At 44.7% G+C, this 15,982-nt stretch overlaps 1 protein-coding gene across 1 annotated transcript in view; it reads right to left on the bottom strand.

Annotated features, from left to right (window-relative positions):
- The window catches only part of LOC8030643 (protein amnionless), a 43,563-nt gene that overhangs the window by 16,449 nt on the left and 11,132 nt on the right, over window positions 1-15,982 (bottom strand). The window contains exon 2 of the mRNA XM_042288602.1: window positions 2,081-2,244. Coding sequence (XP_042144536.1) covers window positions 2,081-2,244 — 164 coding nt within the window. The remainder of the gene's footprint in view (window positions 1-2,080; window positions 2,245-15,982) is intronic.

The raw sequence follows: 15,982 nt of genomic DNA, 5'->3' as shown, positions 1-15,982 counted from the left end.
CGTCATACCTGGTGCTTCTTGAGTGCTACGCGTCTATGAGAGTCATCACGTTGGTGTTTATCGCGTCATGTACATTTACTGGCATGTTCGGAAACCCCGGCGTGGCTTATGTTCAGGCTTCTAGCTTCGTGATCATCGAACGTACAATGTAATTTCTATGTAAATCTCCCTGCATCACACAATTTTTAGTGTGCATCTTTGCATTTTCGATCGTGAACATATTGTATTTCCTTAATGTCCAGAATTTGGTGATCTAGATACCTACCTCAATAAATAAATGAATAACTACGATACTACCGCCAGTTTCGCGCTTTTTACTCAAACTTAAGTATAGCGGTTGCATCGTTTATTCTACCGCTGATATATTATTACGAGTAATTTTTAGGCAACCACGATTCCCATGGAAGGGGAATAGAGATTCCTGAAAGCAGTCTATCACAATCCTGGACAACACTGATGAGATATTTGTCTCAAGATTGGCCACTGTCTGAGTTCTCCGCTGTTCAACGAAGCTCCTAGTTGTCGTAAACGAGCGCGCAGTTTCCTTTTTTTTTTTTCAAAAATGTTACTCTATGGAATATCGAGCATCTGCTCTCTCCCGTAAATTGCTCGGGAAAGAGCATCGCTGCGATCTACAAAGGGCGCTTGGCGAATGACGGGAAAAATAATAAGCTTAAACAAAACAAAACAAAAACAAACTTCTGCGCGCTGTGACACTGATCATGACGTTTCACCATGGCCAGTGCCACAGCGCAGACTGCTTTTATTAGGGTTCGAGCCAACGGGTTAGGGTTAGAGTTACGTTTAGTGCTAGAGTTAGAGAGGATTGGGGTTAGAGTTGGGAGTAGATGTAGACTTAGGGTTAGAGTTCTGGTTAAAGTTAGGGCTAGGGTTAGGGTTAGAGCAACCGGGCCCTGGTGACTCGGGTGCTTTGAAGGAAAGTAGGCGCTCCAGATTTCTTAGTGCGTTAACACTGCTCGCTCGGTCAACGTCACCACTTGGACACGACGTCAGAGAGGCAAGGCTGATGTCGGAGCGGCGACGTCATGTACTTTAGATTCTAGTCTCTGTACAAAAAAAAAAAAAAAGAGGAAGTGACGGTTGATTAAGATCAAGTGGGAGTTACAAAAAACAAATGACAACCTTGGTTTTTAAGTGCAATAGCTTTTTCTAGGTTCACCAAACCGCGAAATTGTATGCATCTGTCGGCCCCGGCTAGGGTGCTAAATTTACCGGGAAAACCTCAAATGGTGTGCAATATCATACGTTACCTTAATTTCCTTATAAATGGATGAAAAGGGAGGCTAGGAAAACAAAATGAAGCTGCAAGACAACTTGATGGGTCCCCGAACTTCTTCAATGGCACACAAAGAGCAGCTTGACAAAAAACAAAATAAACGAAACTTTTGGTTTCACACATTGCACAATTCAATCATGAGGCAGATAGAGCCAATAATAAAAAAACCTGGTTTTACACAAATATGCAATTGGATCAAATAAATCTCTCATCAATTTGCAAATACATTTTATAGATAATAAATGGTAAGAGATTGATGGCGCACATTGTGACTGATATAACTGTTAAGTGGACATAAAGGCATGAAAATACACGCCAATTTAATTTCCCCCCTAAATCTTACGAAAAAAGATGAATTGATGTATATTATACAAATATTCAATAAGGAAAGAACTAGAGGGAAAATGGCACCGCTTTGAGTCCGACCGAAAACGCTGAGCTCAACGGACTTCTGAAGGGTTGCAATAGATCTCAAATGCTATCGCATTCCATCTCCTTTGGCAGCAGTAACGAAGTGTTTTTGCAGGAGTTTTTCTTGTATCCCTAATCCGATATTTGGGAACCGTGGAATAGGGAGCCCCGATACTTTCAGTCCCCCGACCAGTCTGGTGCGACGCACTGCACACGTGCAGAACTTCTACGCTTGCGCAGTGCAACTCCCCAAACTGCTCTGGGACCATACGCGTTAGGGCCCGGCCCCTATTTTAAAACTATCGATCGTTACTTTCACGCATTTATTTGAGGTTCATTTTTTTCTATCCTAAAGCAGGTGTGTCGCCTTACCATACCGCCCAGAGATATCGACGAGCCGAGGTGGACGGCTAGGCCCGTTGCTTCAGCGAGCGAAGCACTCTGGCCCGAGCACGGTTTCTGACCCGATGCCCAGTTTTGGCCGCTCTCAAACCGGGTGTCGGGTATCCACTTCTTCACTGCACTGTGGCAGCCGCCTGCGAGCGCATCAGCCAGTTCGCACGCTGCATTTCATCGCGGTCACGTGATGTATATATCACCGCATGGACATTGCTGTAACATTTTTTTTCCCCTCGTTTCAGAAGGCAGTCGCCAAACCGTTCAGTACTCGAAGCCAACTTATGATTCTGCTATTTCCGACAACGCAAAACCATCGAAAAACTGTTTGTTACTGTGGAGCGGGGTGAAAACGTATTACTTAGAAGAATGAAGACACAAACACCCGGCATCGGCCTGAAGTGGTGACGCTGTTTACGGCACTACGAACGAAAAATACACTTTACGCAAAGCTGCTATCTGATTTGCGCAATGAGAATACCTGAGTGAGCAATTTAGCGCCTGTTTGCAAAACAGAAAGTTGTCAATGCTTATTCTTACTGTCATTCTTTTTCTTTTTTTTTTTTTTTTAAAGTTTGGTAGACGTTTGAATCACAACGAGATTTAAGTTCTTTGCTGTTCTCATCTTGGCATGGCAGACAGGCCTTTATTTGTCCTTCCATAAGGCAGAGGTTGTATATACTTATAGAACATGCAATATAATTAGGGCTGATATATTGATCGATTAACCTACCGATTTATCGATTAATGCTTTTATAGCGATTGATTTTTTAACCAGTTGATAAAAAAAATTGACGAACTAAAAAAATGTAAAAATTACACGCCTTCACTACGCAGATTTGGAAGAGTACACAATTCATCTCGTTATACTTTGGTTCCAATTAGTTACTAGAATTTTACAGCGGAGCTGTTAAGGGCTAGGTTCCCCAGGATCGTGTCCGTTATGTCGACACAGACTTACCTAGACAGCTGCCGCCATCTCTAAGCGACGGCGACAAGCACACAACCAGTATGGTTTCTGGCGTCGCTCGCAGGTGGCGAGCGACGCCAGAAACCATACTGGTTGTCTTTCAGGTAAATTGTGAAGGTGGTATATAAAACAGCGTCCCACATATTGGCATCAGAAAAGTTGTTCCACATACAGTAACAATGATTCCATGTGAAACGGTGTTCTATGTATTGACCTCTGGAAGAGCGCTTTTCAAATAAAGCATGCCTGGTATTATCCCGTGCATTTGTTCCAGATATTTCAAGCCATTCTAGTGGACTCTTATAGAAAGTCACTATATGCATTATATGACAACAAAAAGCTGTATACATCATATGACAACAATCGAAATACAAAATTTGATAGGAAATGCCCTAATACGCGATGCAAAAATGCACTCGGCGTCTCGACATTGGAAACATAATCAAAAGACAAGTTGGCACTACATTTGGGCTCATCAAACACAGGTGCGACGCTATTCTCACGAAAAGTATTTTAATATTAGCGACAACGTTTTTTTGTTTTTTTCTTCTTTTAGTTTGTACGCTTTGAAATTTGTTAAAATACAGTAAAATTACAACAAAAACAAAAGAAAGGAACATAAGTGTATGATTATAATGCAATTATAATCATACACTTAATTATAATTATAATTACAAATGTGCAAGCGAGGTGGACAAGAATAACATTAATAATACCTGGAGAAAGCGAACAAAGGGGACAAAGTAAAAACAAAACTCTCCATACACAGCTAGATGACTGTTGTGGGACCGAAAAATCCGCCTGGTCCTGGTATTAAACCAGTGACCTTTCACTCTCCACCAACTAAGCTAACCAGGAGCTTGACGTCAGTAGAGCAAACGGGTTTTATCTGCTGCCATCAGTCTAACACCAACAAGGATAAAAAGCTTGCATTTTTAAGGTTATGATTATAATGCAATTAATGGAAAGGTGACAGCGAGCCGGACAAGAATGGCAATAATAATCCCTGGAGAAGGAGAACAAAGGTGACAAAAACCAAGCGCAAATTTCCATACAGCTATAGGTGAATGGTGCGCGACCGAAAAAATCCGTCTTATCCTGGTATCGAACCAGGGACAGGAACACGAGTAGTTTGTTTTAAATTATCCACAAGTTTATTATACGGTTATGCACAACACACAACCAATGCGGCATAAAAGTGTGCCAAACTTAAACCGCTCTGTTGGACGCAAATAAATCTGCGAAACACTCTTCACTTCTTTACGTCTCGAAGAAATCATAAGGCGAATAACCATACCAACGGCGACGGTAGACCAAAAACGAAAGGAACAGAGCGAACGTCCGTCGGCAAAAAGGTTCGTGCGAACCTTACACAATAAGACCAAGGAATTTCGCACATGTAATCCGAGATCGCTGAGATCATACAGCAGTATCACAAGTGAAGCTGTTAGAAAAGCTCAGCGTCAAACAGCACAAACGGATCATGCACCGCAGCCGCCCGGCACTGTAGGCGCGTGGGCGCGCGGACGGGCTGCATGTCGCAGCAAGTTCCTCAGCCTGTAACAGTGTCGATGCCCGCTTTCAAAACGTTCAAACTGTTCAAACCATACCGCGGGAACTCCGTAACGAAAGCAAGAACCTTCACTGGAACTATTTTCTTAGTCGTACGAAGGACGTGGTCATTAGGTTCCCTTTTTTGTATCTGTTTTGATCTCTGGGCCGGCGCCTCTCTGAACGCTGGCCGCCTCCTTTTGTGTGTATTTCTTCTTGGTTTATTTATCTAATTTTTTACTCGGCCTGCGCGGATTTGCCGCCAAATTATTATAACTAGAACGCGACAAAAGTAAAAAGAACAAGAAAATCCACTTTCCGAAGGCTTTAACTGAAATAGATTAGCGCGAAAGGGCAGCAGGCCGTCTGATCCGCATAACACCTAAGATTTCTGCATAACAAAACAAAAATAAAGCGAACAGAACTGGCGTTCCACATATATTTCCCCATCCACATAAAAGCTTGACTTGTTCCAGAAGCAATATGTGAAATGTTAATTTAGTTAGGTCAAATTTTAGCCTAAAGTGAACTCTAGGTGCAAGATTTGGAACTCCTGACAGGGAGGGAGAGGCTACACGTGTCCGGGCCACTTTAACGTCGTTCGATCATGTCCGTTTAGCGCAGCAGGGACTATTGTGAACAATTAAAGGAGGTCTTTCTCGTCGGTGAATATGAACGAACTTCTTTGCCTCATGCAGCAGAAGTAATCATCTGAGTGTAAGTGTCTTCTTACCGTTCTTAAGTTTTAACTACACATTTAACTACACATTAAACATACGCATTAGATACAAAATTGCATATTTCGGCGTTCAACACATATTCAGTAAAAGCATCGATTTTGTTTTATCAATGACTTTTTTTTTAATTTTAGGAATGAAAATTAACGAGACCGGTTAATCTAGTAATTAATCGATTAAAGGGGGGAGGGATTATTTATCGGGTTAACTATTTTAGTCTGTGCCCAGCCCTACGGTATATATATATATATATATATATATATATATATATATATATATATATATATATATATACAACACGGGCACTTCACGTCATCGTACGTGGTCTCCGAGAAGGATATAAAGGAATATCTGCAGATGAATGAACCGTACTTAATCCAATGAATTAAAGAATCCAAGTTTCCAGGAACCCGCCGAAAGCCAAAAAACGGCGGAGCCAGGATCCTGGCTCCGCCGTTTTTTGGCTTTCGGCGGGCTCCTGAAAAACTTGGATTCTTTAAATCATTGGATTAAGTACGGTTCATTCATCTGCACATATTCGTTCATATATATATATATTATGTTAGAGAAATGGCAAAGAGGGCTTCATTTATTTTTTTCCGCCAGCTGGGGTGATGCTACTAGGCATAAATGTGATCACATATACTGTTACAAAAATAGGTAAGGCACGTCAAGTTGAACCTCTGTGGAAGCCTAATTTCGCCAGTGCGGAAAACTTCTTCAGTCAGGCGATTTTAAGCTACGTGTAAGTTTTATTAACCCAAAAGCTTGCCCTGGTCATCCAGTTGACCAAACCCACACCTTCATTCACCTAAGGTTGGCAACATGAAGAGCGACCGCTTACGCCGTAGGTTCCAAGAATTGAGAATTAAATTAATTAAATTCACGCTCACGACAGTTTTAATTTGATCTGTGTGTACGCCAGGATTCTGGACAAATGTTCCCTCTGCAGCAAACTCTACTCGCCCCCCCCCCCCCCTTTCTTTCCCCCCCCCCCCCCAAAAAAAATAAGTAAACAACAACAACAAAAACACTGCGGGAGGTTAGTGAAATCTCTGTTTGCAGTTAAATTCGGCTCCCAAGCGGACAGTAAGTGCAAGGATAACCGTTGCCACCAATATTCTAATTAGCTAAAATACATTCATAAGCTTTGGAAATTTAATTTGTGTGTGTATTTATATTAGAAACCCCAATGCGTGCGGCCATATTTCAAAACTGCTGCATATTGCAGAAGTCTCGAAAACAGCCCTTGTTCCGAAATATACGTGTCTCTTCAGATTCGCCACTCAATCCGGCTAGTTACTCCTTCAGAACGGCAAAGTTTGGCGTAATAGCGATCTAACACTAGGTTTCTGCTTATGACATACCGCAAACAAATATGTTTAAAACACTTAACAAACAAATTCACATACTAAAAGCACTTAAATTGATTTTTTCACAATATTAAAACTTCGAGCTAGCGTGCGATTGAAAAATCACTCACCGGGGAGCCATAAGAGAACGAGGCAGGCGACTAGAGGCAGCATGACTTTTTCGAAGCTCTCGTCGTCTGGAGCGGCGCGGTACGATCCGCCGCGACACCGCCTCCGAACGTGTCAGGTGTCTGGGGAGACGCGGCGTCGTGGTACCTCCCGCCACCGAGGGCTGACTCGACGAGTTCTTTCAGTGGTTAACGCGAGCCGGTTGTTATTGGAAGTGCTGGAAATGCCTGTTTCCGCTTTGTACTAAATTTCGTTTTAAGTATTGGCTGTGATTTCTGGAATGGCCGTCAATATTCGAGAATGCTTCGTGGGTTGGTGTTCAATTGCCAAATTTACGGTACAATTTTTGCTTCACATTTCCTTTCTAGTATGAGGGTGAAAAATGTGTGTGTGTGTGTGGGGGGGGGGGGGGGGGGGGGGCTGATGAACTTCCTGCTGCCTAAACATGCACGCAATTGCACTTGCTTTCTAAAATTCAACGATAGCAAATTTTGTTTTAGTTAAAATTAGATGTGGTAAACTTACCATTCTTACCAGTTTAGGGCAAGTTGCTTTTAAGAAGTAATTAGTAACAGTTAGAGAGGGTTTGACAAGGAGCATTTAAGTTAAAGTTACAGTCACTATAAAGTTAAAGTGACGGGTTACAGTTGCAGTTACTTTGTCATAGTAACTTAGTTACATTCGAAACACGTTTAATTTAATTATGTGACTATGAAGACCTTGATGATCACACACAATGACTACGATTTATATTTATTTTGAACTCTCAGCAAACTCTCATTTCACTTTTTGCAGATATTATATTTTTACCGTCGCACGAGTCAATTGAATCAATCCGTTTGCTGCTTCGGCAGAAAGTGGACTAAACAATAAATTATTTAAATTGTATTCTAACGCAGCAGCAACTACTTTTCAGATATAACTTAACTTTCTTCTTTTGATGCTGAGCATATCCTTGCTAAAGAGACGCTCATCGGTGGCACTGGACAGCTTTACAATATTCAAGCGCAAAAAACAAAAAAACAAAAAACACTTTTTTTTTTTTTTAGTGGGAACGTTGTTGAGGATGGAGAGCGTTGTTGAGTGGCGGAAGGACTTTTCAGGGATTTTAAGCATGATGAGCGAATTAAGAAAAGTCATCGGGACAGGGCAAAAAGACCAGTGATTGTGCCATATCTCCATCATTTTTCTCATGGCCTCAAAAAAATAGCAAACACAGTAGGCACGGACGTTATTTTCTCCGCTCCGAACAAGCTCTACAGTCTGTGCAAGAGGGTAAACACTCCATCAAGAACACCGACGTCCTGCACAACGAATCACAGAAATAAGTTCGTTCGATGCACTGAAAATGTGGTATACTCCTTCCCCCTGTCCTGTGGAAGAACATATATCGGACAGACGGGTAGGTGTTTAAACCACCGCCTTAGAGAACACAACCTGTCCACCATCAACAAGAACTCTGGACATGTTGGCATACACATTCGGGACTGTGGGTGCACAGCGGAACTTGACAAGTGTGTGGTGTTGGCAAGGAGTCGAGACCAGCTCACAAGGGAAATAATAGAAGCGGAGAACATTGCCAGACAAAACGGCAGGTGTATTAGTAATCCATCTATAGCGCTGTCACAAAAAGAGCTGGATTACTTAGCTTTGCATCATTGATCTACAGTAATTTCAATTTTAATTTTTCATTTAATTTTTCCATTTAATTTTTATCTACAGTAATTTCAATTTTAATTTTTCTTTTAATTTTTCCATTTAATTTTTAATTTTCAATTTCTGGCTTAAAACTTTTACAGTTAACCTTTAGCAAAGAAAGAAAAAGATGAGGCCTAGGTTATGCATTAGACGTGAAAGAAGAGAAAAGGCGGGAATATACAAAGAGTTGAGGTCAGCGCTGTGTAAGTGTCCCTTTCTTTTGGTGTGACTGTGAACGTTGAGTGTTTGTTACGGGTGCGCTGTGTCCTCGTGCGTCATGAACTACCAACTCGCCCGAACTTCTGTTTTAACAAGCGTTGTTGAGGTTTCAGCCTTCCATCGTTCCGTCTCAATGCCTAGCGTAGTGTCCCGAAATTAAAGTCGGACCTCACCCCGGGGTGCTTGCGAAGGTTGGAGGAAGAAAACCTCCCGGATGTGTATAGGGGAGGTGCGCTGGACGGCCATATTTGAGGGCGATGTTTAGAGCGTATGCTCGGAACGAGCTCACGTTAATAGCATGGTAAGACCGGCAACCTTGATGGTGCAGAATGAACGTTGCAATACAATAGACCGATCTCACTCAGCGTTCCACGCATGCGTGACGCCGCCATAACTGTAGTTCGTAGGAGGCAGACGCCAGTTCACGAGATAAGCAGAGCACGAGAGAGAATCATGCTCTGCTCGCGCAGACCTCCAGCATGGTTGTCGCGCGGGCAGAAAGACTACAGCTCCCACGATGCTTCGGCAGCGGTGGCGCACTCAAACTAACTGTGAGATCGGTCTATTGCGGAAGCTCGCCGTCAGCACTTGCTAAGTGGCCGCTCACACAGCTATGGCCGCCAGTATGGCAGCTATGGCGCACACAGCTATGGCCGTCCCTATACCTTTTTGCGGTGTTTGCAGCAAGCACTGAAGGTCAAAGTGAAGTTCATAGCCGAACCACGGTAAGACCTACCTTTCGTCACTCATGGCAGCCTCTTGTTTGAGCGATGACGGTTAATTACCCTTCAATTATTTCCCTTTTTTCTTGCGACGTTCGCTCTCCCTTGATCTCTCTCTCTCTCTCTTAAAAGCTCTCTTATTCTCCTTTTGTCAGCTGACAGAAGAGGAAGGCACCGAGGAAGAAACGGGTCCATTGCAACCACAGGCAGAAGGCTAAATAAACCATTTGGAATCGAATAAAGTGAAAAGGACCGTTAGTATTAAACAAGATAAAGGAAGGTGTGTACAAAAACAACACGATGTCGTCTCGGAATACGTTCCGCTTTTCTTTTTAATTTCTTCTATGCAACGCAGAACAAAAGACTCGACAGTGAATCGTGGACGCATGGCCCCTGAGAAAGGGTGAGCCGACCAGTAGATTCATTGTCTGTGACCTCGGTGAGACAGTGTTTGCTGGTGGCGACTCGCTTTCGCAAAGAAAACCATCGCCGCTACTGCTGCGACACCGACGACAAAGGCTCCCGTTCGGCGTTAAACCGTTCATCGCTACGCGTCGCGTGTTTCCGTGAGGTGTCTCTGTCGCTTGGCTGAAGAGGCCGCGGTGTTAGATGAGGCCGGAAAGGGTAAAGACGGGGCGAGAGAGCCAGACAAAAAACGGTTTAAGTAATAATAATAATAATAATAGCTTTATTTCCAACAATGAGGTACAGTGTTGGTGGGGGCTTGGGAAAAAAAGCTGCTAAAACAGCTTGACTGGTCGTCTGCCTCACAATGAGGCAAGTGCTTAATGCGCTTTTCCGCGCGATGGAAAAGGAAAAACAGAAGTAGAAAACCGTCTGCTCTCTGCGCCGTCACTTCGCTCCGACGAAAACATTTTTGATAATTTGTTTTATTTCGTCGACTCTAATGTTGGGGCCAACCTCCGCACAAAGTCGAGCCCGCTGTGGTGTACACAAAAAAGGGTAATTTCTTCGCTAAAAGTATCTGTATCTTTTCAGATACTTTTGTAGTTACTTTTTCAAAGAAGTATTTAAGTTATCGTTGCAGTCCTTTAAGAAGATCTATCGAGTTACAGTTAAAAGTTACCAAAAAAGTAACTAGCTAGAGTATCGCGATACTACCCACGACTGATTCTTACGCACTGTGCAAATGATACTAAAACTGACCAAGCGCACAAAGATTATTTGCTAAATTCCCCAAGAGTGCATGCTAAAAGCGTATTTAATTGCCATGCACGTCCTGCCTTCTGCAACAGTGATATCGCTAAAGCCCTAGAACAAACGACACATTTCACGTGCTCTCAACTCCTCATTTAGTTCCTTCCCTTTTAATTTTCTATATCGATCCAGCCGGCGAGGGCAGCGTGTGAATACCTATACGCTCCCAGCATTTTCCTCGGTGTCGAATTATTTGGAGAAGGATCTATTCTTAGGTCTACGTTGAAAGCAACTGTAAACGCTTTCCGATAGCATAAAAGTTTATTTTCTCGTTGGAAGGCACGAATATCTACAGTCGCTCATGACTCTCGTTTTGAGTGATGCCGCTCAGACCTGATTGACTCGATTCCCGGCTACAACCAAGCTTCTATGAAATATACAGTTATAAGTTTAACAATCTTCTGGGGAAACCTTTCACCGGTCCCTATTATTCGTTACTGACAGCCTAAGCAACAAAAGGCGTAGTTGGCCATCATCATCGTCGTCATCATCATCATCATCATCATCATAGTAAGAAGAAGATGAAGAGGAAGTGGATGATGAAGGAGAAGATCATCAACAAAACCATGCAGTTCTTAAGCTGTCCGTGAGATCATTTACAGAGAAAAAAGAGAAAGAAGGCGAGACGACACGTGATTCGCTGCAGTACGATGCGATCAAGCGCGGAAAATAATTTATTTATGTACACATATACAGGCACGATGGACAGACACGCACAAAGTGTCACGAGAGTCACACGCAGCAGCCGAGGACGCGGACTTGGGGTCGGTGGGACCACGAGGAACGAGCAACACGCACAGGGGACTCACGGGGGACGGTTATCACGGGGTGGAAGGGGGTGGGGGGCAATTCACACCATCTCCCCACTTTGCGGATCGCAAATGCTGGGAGAGCTATGAAGACCTGCAAGAAAACAGAAAAAGAAGAAGAAAGTCACTCGAGTATAAACTGGGTGCCTACTTTTTTGTGTCACATTTATGCGCCGAGAAAGTGAGAGCGAGGGCGAGACGGAGAGAGCGCGGGGACAGTCTGCAGAGTGTTGTAATAATGAGTGCGTAGGCACAAAGCCTTTGTCTCCACTCGCACTTCGAACGCTTTCTATTACCAAACGCCGGCGTCCAGCGTTTCGCGTTCGCATTCGAACTCGTGCGAACAGTGAGTAGAGAGAAAGGTGGCTAGCTTTACGTCTACCCCCTAATCCTTCCAATCAGATCTCAGCTTTCCGACGTCTCCTCCGCGCTCTAGTCCCCTCCTCTCCCTCAGTTTCTTGTCCATGGAATGTAGCCGCGATGATGCCACGCTGTTACGTGACTTCACGACGTCGCTGGTATAGGTCACGTGACATTACGACGTCAGGCGACGTCATAATCTGTGACGTCATGGTGTGTGTAACGTCATGGTGCTGCGCGACACTGTGGTGGTTTTATATATCTCCCCGAAACCTTCGCAATATGTTTCCGAGTGGCCTGCTTACTCTATTTGCACAAGTAAGAGCGTCAAGAGGCCCTAGTATAAATGCTACGAATTCAGAACGCCTTTGGAAAATGACACGGGGACAGCCGAAATTTGTGTTGGTCTCGCTATGCAAATTTTTTTTTTCTGCGCTCAAAAGTGTAACGTTTGCACCGAACAAACAAAGTACAAAACGTTTTCGCAGACGTTCAAGGTGGACCTTATTATTAATGACATTAATTCGAATTTCCCCTCTAAATTTAGCGGGAGAACAAAATTTCTGTTAAGGTCACGGGAAAAATTTCCCGCTAGGTCTAGCGGGGAAACTCAATTTTTGTATAGGGTACATGACACGAAGCCATGTGACGTCAACTTTTCCAGCTAAATTTTAGCGGGAAAACATGAATTGATGTTGTCACGGGACGTCAATTTTTTGGCTAAATCTAGCGGTGAAAATGAGTTCAACTTTAGTCCACGTGAAATGACGTCATGTGGCATCATTTTCTCCGCTAAATTTAGCGGGGAAACGGAATTTATTTGTAGGTCACGTGAAGGTATTTTTTTCGCAAAATCTCGTAGGGAAACCCAATTTGCGCAGGTCACGTGACACGAAATCGTGACGTCATTTTCCCGTTAAATTTACCGGGGAAATGGAATTGTCATTGAGGTCACGTGACGTCAATTTTGCCGCTAAATCTAGTGGAGAAACTTCATCCGGCTTCAGAAAACCTGGAGAAAACTAGCCAAAAAACGTTTGACGTTTAAAAAAGAAAAAGAAAGTTTAAGAAAACTGTTTATTCCGCGTGACAAGTCAGAGAAAACAAATTTCTCCAAGTGAGATTGCTCTTTAAAAAGAAATAACATTTGAAGTTGCTCTATTTATCTTGCCAGTCTAAGTGTTTATTTTCATCTGATACATGCTGACTAGATGAAATCAATTGAGTCATTCCCTGGTTTATAAGCCTTGACTAAGGATGCTGAAGTCAAGAAAAGCTCGCTTTCATTAATTCATGCTACAGGCACAAAAATAAAAGATGTATTTCCACCAAAACAAAAGCGAGGTATTTAAAATTCTGCAAAGTGTACAGCTGCCGAAAAAATAGTTAAAACAGCCTTGACATTAAAGTGGAGAGGAAAGCATCGCACATCATATCACACTGATACTTCGCTTGCTTAATGCAGGTGTGTAATGTGCGATAGGAAAATATTCTTTTTTTTAATGACAGAAAAAAAGACAAGGGAAACAAATACAGACGCGAGACTATGTAAGTAACTAACCGGCCCCAACCGGCACGTGCGCTTTGAATATAAGCTTTTGCAGCTCCCGCAAGTCACGATTTTTCACGGGCGGGTGAGATCGGATGGAACTTATTCGTTTTCAGAACCGGGCAGACAACAAAATACGACACTTTTCATGCCAAATAAAGCATCTCTGCTACTTCCGCTAGGCCTCTGTCAGCCGTCGGATGGCCATGCTCTGTCCCACAGTGCCCTCACCGGCGTGCTTGCACATCGCGACACACTGGTGACCGCCGGATAACACACGTCCCTATTCCAGCACACCCTAACCAAATCAAGAATGATGGTTGAATAGATGAACACTCCTGAACCCTCTAAATCGGGCGGCGGCTCGTGCCACCTAGCCAAGGCTTCTAACTCTGATCAAATAAGCCGCGTCCTGTGAGTTTTCGGTGACTGAAACCCACATAAATAGCCGCAGCACCGTAGCGTTCGTCGACAACGCGTTACGCGGGGATGCTGTAAATATGTTTCTTTTTTTTTTTATATATAAAGCAGAAAGACGTCGCTTACGTTTCGGAGTCGTACGGGAATGGGCAAAGGGAGTCGGGTGCGTCGGCGGCGCCTTTATCCGTGGTATCCGTAGCCGCCGTGTCCGTAGGCAGGCACGTTCTTGCCGTGGGCGGACAGGTAGGGCGCAGCGGCAGGGAGGCTGGTCTTGGTGCCCGGCTCGTTCGTCTTGACCACAGCCCGGAAGCCCAGCTTGTCGGCGACGTACTCGACGCGCCGGTGCCGGCCGTCGATGTCGCCGAGGTAGTAGGAGCCGTGCACCGGTCCGTACGCGGCGCCGGCCTCGTGGCGCCCGTTGACGGCGCCGTAGCCATTGACGATGTCGTAGCCGAACCGGTAGTGTCCGTAGTCCTGGGGACGCATACAAAATATATGAAGCCGCAACTACGCTACTTGTACGTCGCGCAAACGACAGCCTGTGGGCACTGTCTGAGAAGTCTGGGCGGTCGTTAGAAAGTTTTAGGGAACCGCTTTTGCACATCCAATGCGGTATACGATGAGCCCTCCGGTACGAACTGCGCATATGAGTCTTCTGTGGCAGCGCATGCGCAGTGAGTACCGGAGGTCCTATCGTACCATATCGGATGTGCAAAGAGGGTTCCCTAAAACTCCCTATTATCTGCTTCGGCTTTCGGAGCCACGGCGCACATCCTTTGGGGTGACGCTTTTAGAGCGCAGCTCTTAGGGGCCCGTTTCCAGCCTGAGCGGCGTCGCCGTCGGCGTCGGCGTAACCGGGGAGGGGGGGGGGGGGGGTCACGTGACCCCCCCCCCCCCCGAGGTCACGTGACCCCCCCCCCCCCCCCCCCCGAGGTCACGTGACCCCCCCTCCCCCAGGTTACGTGACCCTACCCCTCCCCCGAGATCACGTGACCCCTTCGGGGTCACATGACTACCCACAGGTGACGTGACCCCCCTCAGTACCCTTCCCTACTCCTCCTCAAGAGCTGCGCTCCAATTCGGCGTTGCAGGGATTTGTAAACGGCTTTCATTTTTTTCATTCTATAAGCAAACGCAGTTCTACGTCTGGAATTGCATTTGCTAATAATCTCCTCTGTCAACGCGTGCCATTTGTAAGGAAGCTTAAGAGGTACTTCAAGAAAAGAAACGAGTTAGAGGCGAAATCTAGAATATTTTCATCCCGTGAATCTGAGTACCACGCTCGCATACGCCCCGAAGATGTAACCATTCGTGAAAAGACACGACAAACCTCCGACCAATCGTTGCGTCATAAAAGGATCTTTTGGCCGCCAAGTGCGTGTCGCTCGACTGGGCAGTGCGTGCAATCGCAAGTTTGCGAGATACATTCCCCCCCACTGACACCAGTCGTGACGTCTACGTTTTCTGAAAATAGCAAAAGTGCGCGTACATATCTTTGATCTGCGTTGAAGATGCGCGAGAGCGGAAATTCGAAAAACTTCTTGTATGATGTAATGATCTGGGAAGCAGGGGTCTTCAGCGGTACTTCGAAAGTGATTTTCTGCAGCTTCCGTGCACCAAACCAAACAACAAAAAAAAAGATATTCGTGATTTTGGAGGCCCAATGAAGACGATTTAAGGGTTTTTACTTAAATTCAACACCGCTTCAGCTTCCCCTTGGCTGGTTCACACAGCCCTGCTTTCCTAATTTACGTTACGTTACGTTACGTTCGGTTACGTTACGTTAAGAAAGCTTACGTTGCTTACGCCACAAGTCACCGGCACATCCATGCTTCATATTAAGCGTGGCTACCAGTTCAAGGAGACAGCCTGACACGCGACGTTCGAAACATGAATGTTTGGGGGACTTATTCATGACGTAAGACAAATTCGCTGGTGACGTGCTGAATACCAAGATTTTGTTATCAACACACGGTCAAAACGAGCACACGATTTCGCACCGCCGACACCAAGGCTGTGCTGCAAATCTCACCCAAATGGATCCGAGTTACTCCGGCGGATCGTATCACGTGACAGCGCAGATTGAAAAACGCTGGACGCGGGTAGGTTTTAGAACGCCAAGGGTACAAAACCCTTACCCTGGA

The sequence above is a fragment of the Ixodes scapularis genome, unplaced genomic scaffold (assembly GCF_016920785.2).
Source record: "Ixodes scapularis isolate PalLabHiFi unplaced genomic scaffold, ASM1692078v2 PGA_scaffold10__122_contigs__length_95168666, whole genome shotgun sequence".
Classification (NCBI taxonomy): Eukaryota; Metazoa; Arthropoda; class Arachnida; order Ixodida; family Ixodidae; genus Ixodes; species Ixodes scapularis.
Note: the sequence above shows the minus strand (reverse complement) of the source record. Positions and strands in the feature narration are given on the sequence as shown.